Source organism: Narcine bancroftii, chromosome 12, assembly GCF_036971445.1.
Source record: "Narcine bancroftii isolate sNarBan1 chromosome 12, sNarBan1.hap1, whole genome shotgun sequence".
NCBI classification, from domain to species: domain Eukaryota; kingdom Metazoa; phylum Chordata; class Chondrichthyes; order Torpediniformes; family Narcinidae; genus Narcine; species Narcine bancroftii.
This window is the reverse complement of record NC_091480.1, coordinates 36,871,031-36,891,097: the sequence shown is the minus strand read 5'-3', so window position 1 is coordinate 36,891,097 and position 20,067 is coordinate 36,871,031. Positions and strand designations below refer to the sequence as shown.

The window sequence follows — 20,067 nt, the reverse complement described above, 5'->3', positions numbered from 1 at the left end:
AAAATCTGAGATGATGGGGGGGGGGGTGGAATCTCCCTCTAAGAAAGGAGACAGAGGGATAGGGAAAAAGAGAGACTCAGTCAGGGGTGGGGTTTATCAGAAACTGGAGAAGTTGACATTAGTGTCAACTAGTTGGAGAGTATCCAAACAAAATGTTAGGTGTGGTTCCTCCATTTTGTGGGTGGCCTCAGTTTGGAAGTGCACAAGGCCATGGACAGACATGTCAATGTGGGATTGGGGTGTGGAATTGAAATGGGCGGCCTCTGGGAGGTTTCTGCTGTTGCAGCGATGTAGAGGAGACCACAATGGGAGCTCCAGATGTAGTAGAAAATTCACAAGTGAAATGTTGCTTCATTTGGAAGGACTCTTTGGCTCTCCAAATGGTGATGAGGGAGGACATGTGGTTCCAAGTCTAACATTTCCTGCGGTCACAGAGGTAGACACCAACCGAGTGATTAGTGGGAAGGGATGAGTAGAAAAGGAACACACGGTGGGAGCTGCCCCTACAGACAGAGGAGTGGGGAGGATGTGTCAGGTGGTAGGATCACGTTGTAAGTGGCAGAAATTGCAGAGGATCATATATTAAATGTGGAAGCTGGTAGGGTGGTAAATGAGGACAAGGGGAATCCCTTCTTTGTTGCATGTGGGGGCAGAGGGGGTCTGGGAAGATGTCCGTTAAAGGCTGGGTTGATGGCAGTAGAAGCAAAACCACATTTTTTGAAGAAGGAGAATATGTTGGATGATCTGGAATGAAAAACCTGATCCTTGGAGCAAGTACGATGGAGATGGAGGAATTGAGAGAAAGGAATAGAATCATTTCAGGGAACAGGGTGTGAAGAGGTATAATTGAAGTAACTGTGGAAGTTGTTAGGTTTGTAGAAAATCTCTGTCGAGAGTTTGTCTCCCGAGATGGAGACAGAGAGATTGAGAAAGGGAAGAGTGTTGCCAGGGATCGACCAAGTGAATTTGAGGTTGTGGTGGAAGTTGGCAGCAAAATTCATTATGGGTGCATGAGGCAGCACTAATATAGTTGCCTTTGTAGTGGAGGAAGAGTTGAAGAGCCTTACTGTACAGGACTTTCAGCATAGATTGCACAACAGTGGCAAGGAAATCGTTTTCCTCAAAAACATTTTTCAAGGAGATCTGAAGGGCAGGTTTTTCACACAGAGGGTGGTGGGTATAAACAATGAGCTACCAGAGAAGTGGTAGAGATGGGTATTACACAATTCAAAAATCATTTGGATAGGTACATGATAGGAAAGGTTTAGAGGGATATGGGCCAAATGGAGACAATGGGGATGTTCTCTGATTGGTTTGGAGCAAGTTGGGCTCAGAGTTCCACTTTCTGTGCTGTATTATGTTAAAATAAGTGTACGTAGACGCAAGACTTAACACCACGTCAATTATAATGAGTAGAATTTAATTATAATGGAAATTAAGGCACACACATGACTTCAAGTGGATCTTGAGTGGTGATAAACAATCAGAAAAATCTAGACACTATTTTCTGTTGGAAACCATGATGATCAAGATAAATTCAAAAACTGCTGGTTCCAGAATATTGAGTGGAACCTTTGAGAGTGGAAGCAATTCCTCTTCCCATTTTTTTGCTCTCAACACCCCTCCTCCCATTCAGAGTGTGTACGAGGATACTCTGTTCTCATCTTGCATCACCAGCCTCCATGTTTGACAGATTGTCCTTAATACCTTCACCATCTTCAACAAGAATGACACCACCAGATACATGATCCCCTTTCCTCCCCATTCCAGGGTAGCTCAATGGAACAAAGGTCAGTGGTGCTGCCTCACAGCTCCTGGGACCCGGTATCAAACTTGACCTCTGGTGTTATCTGTGCAGAGTTTTCTCATTCTCCTTGTGACTATGTGTTTCTCCCAAATACTTCAGTTTTCTTCCACAAGAATGACATGCTGAATGGTAAAATGCTCATGAATAGTGGGAGTATCAGATGGAGTTGATGAAAGTACGGGACTGAATAGGTTACAGGGTAATAAGTAGGAGAATGAAACTATGCAACTTAAGACATTCTTTATTTTCCACTTTTTCAGGCTAATGAAGTGTCATTAACCCAAAACTTTTAACTTTTTTTCATCGCTACTGGACCTGTTTTCTGTTCTTATTTCAAAGTTCCTGTATTTGCATTTTTTGCTTTTGGCTCTTTAACCTTGTCCCTTCTGGATTTGTTTCAGGCCTATGGACATTCTTGTGGTTTGTAAGCTTCTGTTTTTTGGAAAATCAGTGGCAACAGACTCCGAAAGAAAATCTTCCGCTCAACCAAGGTGCCGATGCTGCTCGAGCTGCGATTGCCTTTTCCTTCTTTTCCATACTGTCCTGGGTAAGTATTTATAACACTACGAGTGAACTTGATTGCAACTTAGCAACTCAGGCCCTTATGATTGGTGATCTAGTCAAAGTGTAAGAGGATTAATGCCAGGCCAAATAAAAATCAATATTTTTGTCTAATTGTTATGCCATCTCCCAAGTTCCACAATTGTTAAAAGGGTTTTGAGAGTTTCATTTTGGAATAAACAATGTATCTTCCAATGTAGATGTAAGATTGCTACCAGCTAAGCCCTGGTTTACACTGTTAGAAAAAGAACCATTTGAATTGTGCTGAGATAGGTTATACAGTGAATTAAAAGTGGAACAGACCAAAAGTGTACATGTACTGCCTGGGTCACAGAAATACAAATTTATAGAAATCAAATCCAAACGTTCCCATAATATTTCAAAGAACTTTTCAAGATAGTAGTATTGATAATTTCTTTTGTGTATAATAAAATGTTTGTGATATTACATATAGTCCATTAGTTTGATTATAGGTTGCTTTAGGGTGAATATTTGAAGAAATTATAGGATGTGCACACAGAACAATATGATGTAGGTAGCTAAAGAAAATGGATTTGCTGAATTATGGAAATAGTGGCCTTTTTTTGCACAGGATTAACTAAAGCATTGGACAATTTAAAAAAACCTGGATTATGGTTGCAGAAAGAATAGAAAAATTAAGCTTTTGAAAACTGGATTTTTGTTTTTCTTTTAAAGCTGTTATGAAAATGAACTAAACCATATAACAATTACAGTACGAAAACAAGCCATCTCAGCCCCTCCAGTTCGCACCGAACTCCACTAGACCCATCTACCTACTCTCTGTCCAAAATCCTCCAATCCCCTCACCTCTATGCACTCATCCTACTTTTTCTTAAAATGACAAAATTGACCCTGCTGCAACCACATCTTCTGGAAGGTCATTCCACTCAGCCACCACTCTCTGAGTGAGGCAGGTCCCTCTCATGTTACTTCTAAGCTTTTGCCCCTAACCTTTAACTTATGGCCCCACATTCCAGTCTCACCTACCCTCAAGGGGAAGAGCCTATTCACATCTACTCTGTCTATCCCCTTCATAATTTTAAATACCTCTATCAAATCTTTCCTCAACCTTCTACACTCCAATGAATAAAGACCCAGTCTAATCAATCTTTCTCTGTATTCCAGATACTGCAATACAGGCAATATTTTAGTAAATCTTCTCTGCACCCTCTCTACCTTATTGATATCTTTCCTATAATTTGGGAACCAGAACTGCACACAATATTCCAAATTTGGCCTCACCAATGCCTTGAACAGTCTCAACATCACTTCCCAACTACTATATTCTAAGCTTTGATTTATAAAGGCCAGCATTCCAAAATCATTCTTTACCACGAGATTCCACTTTCAAAGGACGATGAACCGTTATTCCAAGATCTTTCTGTTTCTCTGCGTTCCTCAATGCCCTCCCTTTCACCGCATGTGTCGTTTTGATTATTCTTCCCAAAATGAAACACACTCAGTCCGAATCCTTCTGCAGTCCCCAAAAACATCCTCACTATCCACAACTCCCCCTATTTTCTTATCGTCTGCATATTTACTAACCCAATTTACCACTCCATCATGCAAATCATTAATGTAAAGGACGAACAACAAGGGACCCAAAATCAATCCCTGAGACACACTGCTTGTCACTGGCCTCCATCCTGACAGACAGTTATCCACCATGACCCTCTGGCGTCTATCTTCTAGCCTCTGTTGAACCCATCTGACTATCTCAACATTAACCCCCAGCACCTGAACCTTCCTCACCAACCTTCCATGTGGAACCTTATCGAAGGCTTTACTGAAATCCACACAGACTACATCTACAGCTCTACCCTCATCAACATTCCTAGTCACTTCCTCAAAAAATTCAACGAGATTTTTCAAACATGACCTACCCTCACAAACTCATGTTCCATTAGTTTACCAACCACCGACGTCAAACTTACTTGTCTATAATTGCTGAGCCTACACCTGGAGCCCTTTTTAAACAGAGGAACCACGTTTGCCACACACCAATCCTGCAGCACCGTGCCCCCCCCACCTAGTGACTTTTGAAAAATCACGGTCAGAGCCTCCGCTATTTCCTCCCTGACTTCCCTCAAGGTCCTGGTGGAAATCCCTTTGTGACCCGGAGACTTATCCACCTTTATATGCCTCAAAAGTTCCAACACCCACTCTTTCCTAATTTCTACATTTTCCATAATCACCCTTTTTGCTTCTCTTATCCTACACAATTCAATATCCTTTTCCCTAGTGAATACCGATGAGAAGAACTCATTCAATATCTCCCCATCTCATTCAGCTCCGCACACATTTGTCCACTCTTATTCTTTACCGGACCAATTCTATCCTTCACTCTCCTTTTGCTATTAACATATTTGTAGAAACCTTTTGGATTTACTTTCACCCTGCTCACTATAGCCAACTCATACCTTCTTTTTGCTTTCCAAATTACCTTCTTAAGCTTCTTTTTACAATCCATGTACTTTCCAAACATCTTGTCCATACCTTGCTTCCTGTATTTAATGTATTTATCTCGAACCAACTTCCTAACCTCCCTTGAAAACCACGGCTCTCTCGATCTTTTGTTCTTGCCTTTTATCCTAACAGGAACATAAAGATTCTGGACCATCAAAATCTCACCTTTAAATGCCCTCCAATTCTCCTCCACCTCCTTCATAAAAAACAAATCAGCCCAAACCAAATCCCTTCTAATTTCATCAAATCTGGCTTTCCTCCACTCAAAAACTTTCATCGTCGGACCAGACCTATCCCTTTCCATAAATATATTGAAACTAATGGTACCATGATCTCTGGATTTGAAGTGTTCCCCAACACACACCTCAGTCACCTGCCCTATTTCATTCCCCAACAGTACATCCAACACTGCCCCTTCTCTAGTGGGTACCTCAACATATTGCTGCAAAAAACTATCCTGCATATACTTTACAAATTCTAAACCATCCAGCACTTTCACAGAATTCATCTCCCAATCTATATTAGGAAAATTAAAATCCTCAACTAACACAATCCTGTGCTTTTAGCAAATCTCAGCTATTTCCTTACACATTTGATCCTCTATTTCTCGCTCCCCACTAGGTGGTCTATAATACACCTCTATAATTGTAACTTCTCTTTTTCCATTTTTTAATTCCAGCCATACCGCCTCCTTGACAAGCCCTCCAATCTATCTCGCATCAGCACCGCTGTAATATTTACCTTGACAAGCAATGTCACACTACCCCCTCTTACCCCTCCAATTCTATCACACCTAAAGCAGCAAAATCCCAGAATATTTAGCTACCAGTCACAACCCTCCTGCAACCGTGTCTCACTAATCGCCACCACATCATATTGCCGTGTCTATCCGCACCTTCAGCTCGTCCACCTTCCTTACAATACTCCTTGCGTTAAAGTAAATGCATTTCAGAGATTTCCCACATCTTACCTTCTGCTTATCCCCTTCTTTACGAACAGCTCTACTATTTATTTCCATCATCCCCCTTCATCATGGCACCGATTCCTTTCCTCCTCGATCATCCGGCCTTCCACTCCCAAATTTTGTCTATAAGCCTTCTCTCTTTGCCGATAAACCTTATCTCTACTGTCCTCCCTTCTATGGACCCCTTCCCCCAACCATACGTTTAAAGCCCCCTTAGTAGCCCTAGCAAATGCCCCAACCAGGATCCTGGTCCCTCTGGGATTCAGATGTAACCCATCTGTTGGGTACAGGTCCCATCTCCCCCAAAATATGTCCCAGTGATTCAAGAACTCGAATCCCTGCCCCTTACTCCACCCCATTAGCCACGCATTCATCCTCCACCTAATACTATTCTTGCCCTCGCTATCGCGTGGCACAGAAAGTAATCCAGAGATCACCTCCTTCTTTTAACTCCCTACCTAACTCTCTATATTCAGTTTTCAGGACCACTTCTTTCTTCCTCCCTATGTCGTTGGTACCAACAAGTACCACAACTTCTGGCTCATTATCCTCCCCCTTTAGGATGTCATGGACACCAGGGAGGCAAACCACCATCCGGCTTCCTTTATCGTATCCACAGAATCCCCAATCTGTTCTCCTGACCATCAAATCCCCTATAATTATTGCCCTTCTCTTTCTTTCCCTACCCTTCTGGACTATAGACGCTGACCTTGTGCCAGAGGTACAGCCACTGCTGCCTTCCCCAGCCTGACTGTCACCCCCCAACTGTACACAAGGAGGAGTACTGATTGTTGAGGACTACAGGCACAAGGGCCCTCTCTTGAATCTGACTCTCTCGTTTCCCTCTCCTAACCATAACCCACTGATTCTCCTCCCATGGCCCTGGTGAGGCCACCTAGCTATAACTCCCATTTATGACGGACTCACTTTCACTGACCAGGTCGAGGTCATTGAGCTGCAGCTCCAGTTCCCTTACACGGTCCCTGAGATGCTGCAGCTCAGTACACCTAGTGCAATCATGGATGTCCGGGAGGGTAGAAGACTCCAGGACCTCCCACATCTGACACTGAGAAGAGCAAACTGCTCTCATACTCAACCCTTCTCTCTCCCCCTCACCTTAGAAAGAGAAAAAAAAGATATATATATATATATATATATATATCTATCTATATGTGACAAATATACAGTCTTACCTTAATCCAGATATGCTGGTCCTCAGCCTCTGCTCGCTGAAGCCTATTGCCCTAGACCAATTAACCCCCTCACTCTCTCCACACTCCTTCTCCTCCGGAAAACCACCTGAGCTCCAGTTGCTAACTCCTCCGACTCTCCACCCGAACCAAGTAGGCCCGAGCCCTGGTAAGCCCTAGTATTTAAAGGCTTACCTTCTCCTCATTCTCTACACGCTCCTCCTTCTCCTCCAGTCGCCACCTCCTCCAACTCTCCACCCGAACCAAGTAGCTTGGAACTTGGAAAAGAGGTAAACTGAGGCTCCATGCATGTTTGTATGGAAACAAACATTCAAGACTATTCAATATGAAGTGTATATTTGATATGAATTTATAAAAATTGTGATCAATTCTATCACTTTTATTTTCCAGGCATACTTGTGTCTCTTGGCCTTCAACAGATTTAAAAATATAGGTTTTATAGAAGATGTCCAAAGACTTGTCCTTCAGTCTTCACCATCTTCACCAGTATAAGACAGCTTTGTGCTTGTTAACAAACTGACTCCGCAAACCTTTTGCAATGCAGTTTTAATATTATTAACAGAACATATTAAATTGTTGATAAGATTTTCATTTCAATTTGCTCACTATGAGACAAGATAATTAGCTGCTCAGCGCATAACATTAAAGCTAACCAAGCCAGACAAAGATTCTCTCCAGTCTTAATTATGTAATACAAAGCTATTTTGTAGAAACATCCTGTTGCACAAACATAGAGGTAACCATGTTAGTCTTCATAATATATTTTGGAAAATGGGGCTGAGTTGAACTTCTAAGAAGATTATAAGTAAAAGATTATTAACAACTTAATTTCATAATTTAATGAAAATAATTCCCACCAAATTGAAATCTTTAGGATGGCCAACAATATTAAATATAATTAAATCACACATGATCATAATTCCAAGATTTGCAAAGTAGTGTCAGGAATAGGATGTAACAAAATCTTCCCATAGGACAGAACAAAAAACCAAAATTCACTTTTGTCTTGTGAGCTGACATAACCATCTTTTTGTGAATTTAATTTGATTGCATTTAATAACCGATACTTAATATAGAACTCATCTTTTTTTTAATCCTTTCAGCACAAAGAAACCCATATCTCTTCACATAGAATAAATCCCAAGTTGCCTATTTAATACAACTTGAGTTCCATTGTATGAAATCAATGTGGCATCTCCAAATCAAAACTGAATTACAATAAAAATAAAAAAATGAAAGAATTTTAAATATTTTTTCACAGCATGTAAAAATACAAGTAAAGAATTGCTAAGTGAATTTAAGCAGTATAAAATATTGAGACTTGAATGGTGAAAATAAATTGCTGATCTGTAAAGTTTATGAAATTATGTAAACTCCAATTGGATCACATGAATATTAATTTTAGAAATTATTGCATTTATGTCCAACATAAGACTAAATACCTAAAGTAATTAAGGAACACTATTTACCAGCTCAAAGTCAGAACATGAAATATGAAAGAGTAAAGAGACTTAACTAACTGGATCATCACCATTAAATTAACTGTGCTATACTGTGCATGAGTATGCCTATTTATCATACACTAACAAGTATAACTTTATTTTTCCTTTAATTAATCTCATTAAAGGCTGGTCTAACCTTCAAGGCATGGCAGAGGTACCATTTGGGAGCTGACTCATCACTCTTCTCTCACGATCACTTGGACGCTGGCAATCCTCCATACACTACTGGAATTGAGAACACGGAAACCTTTCAGAGCCCACCGTTTGCTGAAAACCTGGGTACATCCTCCAAGGGATACCAAGTGCCATCATATTAGAGGCTAAAGATGGCTTCTGTCATTTAGAAGTACAGTTTCCCTTTTGTTGGCCAAGATAGGTTTCTAATCCAGCCTATCAAAAATTAAATCTGCTCATTGTCCTTCGTCTTTTCTCCTAATCCCTCCACAATGTTTGAGCTACTACTTGCAATTCATTCTTAAAGCCTTGATCATCTGTGTGAACTTGCAAACAATTTACATTTTGCAAAATGTAATTTACTGTTTGCAGCCATTTTTCACAAATTAAGTAAAAATTAATGAAGGATTTTGTAAAGTTACAGTGGAGATTTGATATTTGACTCATAAACTGAAGCCTATGTTGGCCAATGGAAAATGGATACTGTAAAGCAGATTGTATCTGTGGTGCAGTGTGGTTCACTGGTGGTTAGCTACAAGAGTACTTAAGTGCTGTCTAAGATCATTAGGCTTTTTATGTGCTAAAACTAATGTTGGGTAACCTTCCTTTGGCTAATAGTGTAGTGTACTCACTATATTAGTGGTATTGTCATTCTTGTATTAATATTGGAAACTGCCTCTTCCAACAATAAAACACCTAATTAGTGTTTTTAGGAACTTTCCTTGTTTGGGCTCTATGTGAACTCATGATTCACTATTTCACATGATGTGCTAGGTTTTCTAGTAGTGTATAAAGCTTTAACTTGCTCAGAGCTAAGTGGGGATGTGAATTATGTCTGTATTCCTGCTTTCTCATTTAACCATATAGCTGCAAAATATTTAAAAAATGGAGAAATTTAGAAAGTCAGAGAAAGGCAGCTGAACTTTCGAATTGGTACCAAGAAAATATTTTAAAATACTGTTTTATACATGTGATTGCAGATGTATATGATTGAGTAGGACATTACTCAAGTGTATTGGTTGTGATTTTAGTACAGCCTGGCTGTTTCTATATAACCTAAAGTTTGTGTGTCTTTTTGTATAGTAATCTCATTCTTATAGGTCTGTAAATGGAATAAATAACCCGAAGAGGAAAGTCACCACACGTAACTGAAGGGAGTGTTGTAAATCTCTGCAATCCAGAAACATTTAATCTATTCTTTGAGCTTTCAGGGCCAAAGTATGCTGGAACTTTTAAGAATGTAATTATACAAATGTAAAAATATTCTGAACCTTTCCATTTCCTTTTGTGATGTGTGCATGTGTTGCCATTTGGGTAAGTGTATACTTAATATTTGAATTTCAACCTTTTCACCAGCATAAAACCTTTATAACTATTTAACAAAATGGTGCCAGGGCAACAAAGTGCAATTTCACATTTTTATTTTGTAGGCGATCAGTAAAATAATCACAAATGCAAGATTCAAGCAAAATAGATTCAAACAAAATTACTTAAATATTAGCAATGGGACAAGCTATTGAATTGAATTTTGTAATCACAGATGTGCCAAGAATTTTTTAAAATCTAAATAAATATGCAGGCCAGGAAGTGGAAATTTTTTACACTTTGATCATTTGGTGATTTATTTTGGACAGAAATGGCCTGAAAAGGGAAATGGATTACAATCGCCAGTTTGTTTAGTTGTATATGAACTGGTCAGTTCTAGTGATTGTATCTGGCAGCGTGGTTATCTCAACTGATCACCTACTCAGAGAAGATGTCTTTTTAGTGAGTTTCCTGCTTTATTTTTAAATGCTTTCAAGTGATGAAGTTACAACATTATAAGATGTTTACAGATGCTGAATAATCCAATTTAAAAACCTTTGCCATTGAAACATTAAATTGTTGACAATTGGCACAGTATGAGTACAGAAAGGGCCAGAGTTAAATTACTTATCCCTGAATATAGAAGTTTAAAGTTAATTTTGTTCTTTGTAAAATTAATTTAACAGAGCAAAATTAGCTAATATTAACTCCATACTGACATATACAGCTGAGGTTTTGTTTTGCAGACGAACAGTGCCTTTTTTTTAACTTTAACAAAAAAACATAATAAAAATTCTTTTGACCATGTGAATGATGCTTGAGGATTGGGGAAACTGTGTTGAACTTGTAGGTTAAGATTAATGATTTTTAGAATTACTATTCGGAACATGGCTTTCATAAATGTGTAACTGTAACTGTTAAAAAGAGTATGTAGCAGTAATAACCCAACTCCTTAAAGTAAAGAACATGCAGAAAATTAACATGGGGCCAGTTAGATTCATCGAATATTAGCCATCCAAAAGAATATTATTCAGCCAAAAGTGTGTGTTAGGTTTTTAAAAGAGCTGTTTAATTAGTCCATTCTCTAATTTTTCCTATAAATATTTATACTATTCCTTTTTTTTATTTGATCATCACTTTCAAATATACTTTTGAGTTTGTTGTTTTGGAGAAAACAATCCTAGTTTTTCCACCTATCTTTTAAATCTTTCATCCTTGGTGCCATTCTGATAAATAGCTTCCACTCTTTCTGAAACATTGATAATCATTCAACAGTGTGATGATTAGAACTGAGCACAATGCCTCAGGATCCAATTGATGATCCAGAACACATATGTCAAACTCAGGCCCGCGGGCCAAATTTGGCCCGTGATATAATTTGCACCCGCAAGATCATATCAAATATGTAATAGAGCTGGCCGCCGTGCCAGTATAGCGCATGCACAGCTAATACTACAAATCCCAGAATGCTTTGCAAATGCTTTGGCTTCAGCCCGTCAGCCTGCTAATCGCCCCCACCTCCTCTGTTTACTTTTATTAGCATCTGCGACCTGTCGCCTAACTCACATGTAATAAACCCCTTACGAGAAATGGCCAAACGAAAGACAAAAAACAGGACCTTTCAAGACAGGTGGGAGGCAAACTCTGATCCCAGAGTTTGATGAACTTGCATCTAAGAGATGCCAAGTATCTGGTTTAGACCCAGGTGCATCAGAGTAAATCACAGTGTAGCAAGCGAAGCTTGGATTAATATTTTCTTTGGTTAACTTTGGACTGTTCATAGTTGAAAGATTGGATTTTCATTGAAGCAAGTTGTTATTTTTTTGACTTGTTGGCTTGTGAAAAAAAAACATTCAAAAGGAGCTCAAAGGCTATAGAGAAATATTATTTATTGAATATTTTATTTCTCATTTGTTAATGCTTCTTCTGGAAAGAGTTTAACCAAAACTATTATTAAACATTTATTTTAATAAGAAAAAGTTTTAACATTACATATGTTGAAAGAAGAGAAAACATGCAGATGTTGTTGAAAATTTTCAATAAATATTTAGTTTGGCCCACGACTTAGTCCAAGTTTTTAATTTTGGCCCTCTGTGAATTTGAGTTTGACACCCCCAATCTAGAAAGTTTTGAATAAATTTTGTGCTGTATGACTATTTATTTAGTCAAGAATCCCATCTTTCACAATTTGTAAAATAATATTGTACACATGGAATCTCTCCTTTATTCTCACTCGATAATCATCTCATCCACCTCATAACTATTTTTGCATCTCCCTTAACTTAGCAGCATTTAATTTACATTGCCTCTTATTCTTCCAACCAAAATTAATTACGTCAGACTTCTCACATAATCCACTGTTTTTCTAGAGTATGACAATATTTCTTTGCTGTTTACTTAATTTAACAGTTATGTCTTTTGAAAGCTTTGAAATGATCTTCCATATCCTTGTGCCATAGCCATAAAATATATATTGGTGAAAAAAGACCAATGAGTTACTAAAATCATGAAAGAGATAAGAAAATGGTCACAGTTTTCTTCCCAGAGAGACTATTCTAGAATTAAGGTGAGAATACAACAATTTAAGAGAGACCTGAGGGTCAATTTTTTCACACAGCAAATGGTCCTTATCTGGAACAAGCTACCGGAGAAAGCTGTAGGTGCAGATGCACCTCTGACATTTTGACAGATGTATGGAAAGTCAGGGTTTAGAACAATGAGGCCAGTGCGACTAACCCAGAATGCTAATTTGGTCGGCCTGGACGAGTTGGCCTGGAAAACTTATTCTGTGCTCTTTGACTTTAATGTTAAGTATTTTTTGTACCATAATCATTCACCACTGCTCTTTTTTTTAATCCCTTAATCAATGTTACATCAAACTCTTTAATTGTGTGGGCTTCAATTTTGCTAACATGATATGTGGAATTTTGGTGCTGGTCTTTCAATCTTGGGAACTGCCAGAGCCCCTCATTGAGGGAGGAAATTTAAACCAATGTAAAAATGAACAATACATGTCTTAGACAATTATAGGAGGTCCTTGTGAAGGAGGAGGTATCATCTTCTATTTTTTCCTTCCGTTGGCAATATCATTTCCTCAGGTTTCAGGATTATTGATATAGAGCAACGGTCAATAGTATTCTTTTGAACTTGCGATAAAAATTAAGGCCTGTCATTGTAAGTATTACGTCACAGACAAGCAGCAATAGAAATTAACCAAGACAATGGTATTTTAAAAACATTTTTATTAATAATTACTAATAATATAACATTTTACTTAAATCTAAATTTAATCCCAACTATGCACAAATGTATATATGCGTGTGTGTATGTGGATTACCCAAACCATTACAGTTTAGGCACAATTCTGAAAAGTTGTCATAGAAATTTTGTGTTGAAACTCAGAACTTTTAAACTGTTGTTCTGAAGTAATTTTCACTGTTGAACCATTGTATATCTGAGGTAATGTTAAATTGAACCATTGTACATCTGAGGTAACGTTAAATTGAACCATTGTATATCTGAGGTAATGTTAAATTGAACCATTGTATATCTGAGGTAATGTTAAATTGAACCATTGTATATCTGAGGTAATGTTAAATTGAACCATTGTATATCTGAGGTAATGTTAAATTGAACCATTGTATATCTGAGGTAATGTTAAATTGAACCATTGTATATCTGAGGTAATGTTAAATTGAACCATTGTATATCTGAGGTAATGTTAAACCAAGGCTTCGTCTACTCTCTTCATCAAATTGAAAAGCTCCTGATTGCCTGATTTGAGGAACAGTTGAGTTGTACATGTCTAATATGCCCCAGTTAAAGTTATTACATCATATTAATGTTTGTGATAGCTTGTTGTGGATGCATTATCGACAGTGCTTCATGTTCAACAATAGTGACTACATTTCCACAGTATGTCATTGATTTTAATGTGCTTTGGAACATTCTAAATGAGATAGAAGAGATGCAAAATAGTCAATTTTAATATGGAATTCAGGCTTCCGTATGACATAATTTCCTGGAGGAAGGAACAACCTTGATAGAATTTGATGTTAATTTGTATAATTCATCAAAATACAAACTTTTTCATTAAAATTAAATAATAAAGGTTTTCCACACTAATACTGCCAACTTTAAAAAGTTAACATTCCAGCAATATAACATTTACTGATTTATGTGAAATGAGCATGTGCAATGTGCATTTGAATTTTGTGTTCAGAACCTGGGAAAATCTATTGAAACTGTGTTAGTTGGTGTGAAGGGAGAAAAGTGCTACAATATCAACTGCTTAAAATGTTATCGTTACAATATTATTTTAAACAAAGCAGGCAACTGCTGCTAGAGGGAGATTTTGTTGCTATTGTGGCGATTCATGGTCATAATTTCTCACTTAATTTTATCACCTCAGATAAAAATCTGTTTAGGTTTCTGTTTGATGTAGAAGTAACAGATTGTCACTGTCTGTTGATACATTCATGGACTTAGGGCATTTGGCATCCTGATCATTCTATAAAATTAATTCAAAACTTCCTGAAAAATAAGTTGAATGACAGTTCAGAGACATCTGCAGTAGCTCGTTCATGACTAACCCCACATTTTAACAATAAAGCAGCTCAACATTGATCCTTCCAGCTGATAAAAAAAATTAGCTTCTCATTAAATTGCAGCTTGAATTTTTCTGAATTTTTAGTTTAATAAATAAAAACATTCAGAAGAATGGGTGTATTTGGGTGGTGCGGGCTTATGACCTGAAAGGGCCTGTCACCATGCTGTATTTCAATTTTTTTTTAAGACCAGTAATTTTAAATTATCCAAAACGTCGGAGGCTAAAGAAATGAAGTGTGAAGTTAGACATGACCTATAACCATTTCTCCAGTGTGTGGTGAAGGTGCATGGAGTCCAATTTAATGATTTGCTTTTTTTTATTTCAAAGAAAGCTGAAATACAGATATTACCATTTGGCTAAGCTGATGCCAGGCAACTGAATCCTGACAGATCAGATGAATCGCCTCTTATATAGTATGTTTACATTTAAATTTTTTAAATTTAAGACATACAGCACAGAAGCAGGCCATTTCAGCCCACGAGTCCATGTCACCCAATTTACATCCAATTAATCTACATCCTGGTATGTTTCGAACAATGGGAGCAAATCGGAGCCCCCAGAGAAATTCTACACAGACACGGGGAGAATGTACAAACTCCTTACAGACAGTGCAGGATTCAAACCTGCGTCTGTACAGGTGTTGCGCTAACTGCTACGCCAATCATGCTGTGTTGAAAATGTATGGACTTTCCCGAACAACAATGGGTTAAGTGACAGAAAAATGACAATTGCCACTGAGTGACCTGGGCAGAATGATCATTTTTGCATTATTTTGGTAAGGATATTGGTACATCAGTGCCAAACTATAAAGACATGATCATGCAGTGCAAATAATTGTGCAACTCACATGCCAAATTGCCTGAAACTATTGCAATTTAACATAAATTCATTACCGTAAATGTAGTACTGTATGGTGAACTCCTTCTGAAACTGCATTAAAAAGCAACAAAAAGTTATTCTCTGAGATAGGGGTCTGATTAGAGGACAATGAGTGGGTTGCAGTTAAAGTCAATCATGCAAAAGATTAATTTGGCTCATCTATCTCAATTTAAAATCTATCCTCGTATACACTCTATTTAATAATCCAACCAAAAACCATGTGGTCTCTGCAGCCTTCGACAGCACGATTTGAACACATCATTATGTTTTGGTCTTTGAGACTCTGGAATGTCTCCTCTGTTGTTAGTCCCGTGAGCAACTGAAAACTGCTTGAAGTTTCTATACCTTGTCCTTAAGTTTCTTTTAAATGGTTAATTGAAGTGCCAATAAAAATCAATGCACCTGTAGCCATTCACATATGTGAACAGTCACATCAAAATGATTGTAAATTAATTCAAATAATTATTTTGGGTACTGAGTTATACCAAATAAAAAGTCAGTGAGATATGTGATAACTTTACATTAGTCTACCTACAGATAAGTGTTGACTGCCTTAGTTTTATTTTTTATTTACAAACGAATGTACAAACTCTCCTTTTTCATTGAATTTTTATTTGCATTAGATAAATCTATTTTTTTAATGCTTCGGCTAAATTTAAGTGGATGTTTTGAAATGATTTAAATTGAAGTAAGAACATGGCAAAATCATAAAAGTCCAATCACAGCTTGTTTAAACTTTACAATCTGTATTTTAACATAAGAATTTTAATATCAAAAAAGTAATCTTTTTGTTAAAAACACAATTAAATAGTCATTACATGATTTAAAAATAACATTTAAGAAACCCAAAAGATTCCAATGTAGCAAAATGATGCACTTTGTAATACTCCCTCTCTACCAAGGTTCATGGTTATAAAGTACAGTCCAGTTACAGTGGTACTTATGCTGTGTTTCAAATAGTGTCCACAATCAGTGATGTATGAGAAATATAAACAATTAAGTGAATCTACTGTATTTACATCTTGTTCTTAAAGAACAATGCTCTGTCGTTGTGATTATCAGTAATCTTGTGCCTGTGTCAAATAAGTTCTCAATAAAGATGTGTGAGTACACATAAACTGTTGATGGTGGACTTTATTTGTTGAATGAGTACTTTTTTCCTGACTTTTCTTTCAAGTATAGACTTAGTTTGGATGACAGTTATAATTACATTACAGTTTAGTTGGGGTATATCAGCAGTATCTATGCAGTTTTATGTACTTATCAACTTGTTAAATTGGAGAAGTCAATGTTAAGAATGTCTGGTTGGAGACTGTCAATATGGAATATAAGGTTGTGTTCCTCTAATTTCTGTTAAATCCCTCCCCCATGACTCTCTCTTTCCCTATCCCTCTGTCTCCTTTTCTATAGCTCCCCACCCCCTTTTCCTTCCTCCTCCCATCAGAGAGTTACCATCGTCCCTATCCCCCGACCATTTCTTAGCTTTTTGTCTTTTCAACCCTCCACATATTACCTGTTAGCCTATGCCCCTTCCTCTCTCTTCTCCTCTTCACCCCTGCACCTCCCCCACCTTTTTATTCAGGTGCCTGTCTATTTTTGCTTCTACCTGATGAAGGACCCAGGCCCAAAATATTGGTTGCCCTTTACATCCCATGGATGCTGCATGACCTGATGAAATTCTCCGGCACATTTGTGTATTGCACTTGACCCCAGTATCTGCAGACATTTTTATTTAGCTATATTATTGGTGCCTTTTAGTACTTTACAAGACAAGGGAAAGGTTTTTAGTATTTTGCATACGTGGAATCTGAGGGAATGTGCAGCAGGAGGCAGAGGGATGTTTTGAGAGAAGGTCAAGAGTAGGGGTAGCACCAGACAAATGGTTGAAGGTAAAGATGGGGTGGCTCAGCAGGATGGGATTCTGGGTGTTGGAAGATATTAGGGGAGGTGGGAAGAAATTTGAGGATATTTAAAGCGGAGACATTCAGGGTAATCAACTAGAAACAATGGAAAGTTATAAGAGACATCTCCCTTGAGAATAGTGGATTCTTTAGACATCACAACAATGGCCCAACCAGGGATGGACCCTTTAAAATAATAGAGGCATGTCATGACCATCAGTCAAGATTTGCTTTATGGTATCACGGGCTTTGTATATGCGATAGAATTTTGTACAAATGACATTGAGTATGCTGTTTAAACATCCCCACTCTTGCTTTGCAGACTCTGTGCATTGGAGCACCATGTGCACAGAAATTCTAGCAACAATTTTGTTGCCTTGAGTCTTCTGGTCCACAATCATGACTCTAAGAGCCCAAAGGTTTGGACATGCACCAGCTAGCTTTCATGCGAGGTCTCTTCTACTCCAACCTCAGGGCAAAAGAATGAAAATTGGGAGGTAAAGATATAAATCTTCACTACCCTTCCATTAAAAAAATGTAAATAGCTTTAGTTATTGCTGCTCTCCATTTTAATAAAGCAATAGGATTCAATAAATATAGAACACTATTGTTGCATAGTCCAGGTGCCTATTTTTCTTACATTCATGTGCCTAAGAATCTTTTAAATGTCCCTATTGTACCAGCCTCCACCACTATACCTGGCAATGCATTCAAGCACTCATTCTCTGAGTAAAAAAACTTAGCTCTGACATCTCCCCTGAACTTTCGTCCATCATCTTAAACTGATGTCCTCTGGTGTTTGCTATTGTCACTCCAGGACAAAGTTATGCTTGTTCACCTGATCTAAGCTCCCCATAATGTATATCTCAATTAAGTCACTTCTCATCTTTCGTTGCTCCAAAGAGAAAAGCCCTAGCCCAGTCAACCTTGACAAGTTCTGGGGCGTGGCAAGATGGCGTAAGGATCAGACGTGCCTTCCAGTCCTCTCCTGACTCTATCTTATTGTTTTGTCTAGAAATGCCCGTTAAAATTCTTTAAAAGTTTAGATAATTTCAGTGCTGTTAATTTAACTTATGATGGTACAATTGGTGGAAAAGAGCAAAAAAAAAACAACAGATCATCAAAAAACAACATTTTCCAAAAGTTCAAGTTTTGGAGCCTACCTACAGGAAAGACACTGGGACTCAGCGTGAAATGGATCCCAGGAGAGAGGTACAGTGTTCAGATGTAGAGCTCTATGTTACATCGGTAGAGCCCCCTAAAGAGGGCGTCAAACAGCCTTTAGAACAAAGAGTTACTCAAAGGCATTTGTCAACTGTAGAGGTGGTGCTGCAAACTGCATCTTTTGAAATAGAAGAACCTATACAACTTGATGTACTGGGAGAACTTAATACATTATGGACTGGGGAAAACCCCGGCCAGCGTCCTCCAGTCATTGCTGTGGCTGGGGTTTCCACACGCAGTCATACTATAAGGAAGGCAACCAGAATGAAGGAAGGAACAGAAGATCCTTTGGTTATGCAGAATAAGCAGGAATCTGTTGAGCCAAAATCTCTTCCAATTGAAAAGATTTTTGTGAATCTTGAATCTAAATGATCTTATACAATGCAGGGATTATCCAAGATTATGACTGAACTTGGTACTAGGTTTAATACTCTGGTGAAAATACATTCTCAACAGATGGCTGAGTTTGGAGCTTTTAAGCTTGAAGTGAGAGATAAATTTAATTCGTGTGAAGAAGATATAGACGAAATACGGTATCAAGTTTTTGATGTGACCAAAATGGTCGAAGACTTACAAACTCAAAATAAAAATTTGGTGAAAAAGATTGATTATTTGGAAAACCAATCCAGACGGAACAATATAAAGATTATTGGTTTGCCAGAAGGTATGGAGGGACCAGACCCAAGAAAATTTTTTACTGAATGGATTCCGCAGGTGCTGGGTCAAGAACATTTCCCGGAAGGTATAATACTGGAACGTGCTCACAGAGCCTTGTGTAGAAGATCCATTTCAGGTCAAAGTCCAAGACCGGTTTTGGTTCGTTGCTTGAATTATTACGACAGAGAAATAATTTTACGAGTGGCTATTAGAAATGCACAACAGAGAAAATCACCCTTGATTTTGTAACTTTTTTTTGTAAAGTTTATTCAGTAGATAAGGAATATTTGAAATTTAAATTTAAATGTGAATGGGATGGATAAGTTTTTTAAAATATTTTTTCTTTAACTTTAAGGTGAAAGGAGTGGTAATTCTGGTGTATATTTGCTATTTTAGTTATAGAACGAAGGGAATAATGGTGAAAGTTATAAATTGAATTGTACAATTCTTAATGAGGCTTGAATTTTGTTTGTGGTTTATGCTCCATTTGTTGAAGATATAGAGTTCGTTGTAGATGTGTTTTTATTATTTGGATATCTGAATTTTAACATAATGATTGGGGATATTTAAATGTGGTATTGGAGCTTTTATTGGATAACTATTCAAGAGTAAAAGGGAAAAATGGTGGAAGAGTACTAAAATTGAATTGTACAATGCTTAATGAGGTTTGAATTTTGTTTTAAGATGGTGGTTTATGTGACTAATATGATGATAGATGTAAAGTTAGTTGATATTTGGTGAAGGTTTATCTCTATAGAGAAAGTTTTTTTTTCATCTTTCTTTTCC

General features: G+C 37.7%; 1 protein-coding gene across 3 annotated transcripts in view; it reads left to right on the top strand.

Annotated features, from left to right (window-relative positions):
• Nucleotides 1-16,617, top strand: part of syngr3a (synaptogyrin 3a) — a 64,356-nt gene extending 47,739 nt beyond the window's left edge. For 2 of the 3 annotated variants that reach the window (XM_069906401.1, XM_069906399.1), the window contains exons 3-4: nt 2,209-2,354; nt 8,658-16,617. In XM_069906401.1, the coding sequence (XP_069762502.1) occupies nt 2,209-2,354; nt 8,658-8,849 (338 nt within the window). In that variant the 3' untranslated portion in view covers nt 8,850-16,617. The remainder of the gene's footprint in view (nt 1-2,208; nt 2,355-8,657) is intronic. The other variant, XM_069906400.1, reaches the window with a different exon arrangement.
• Nucleotides 16,618-20,067: the final 3,450 nt, after the last annotated feature.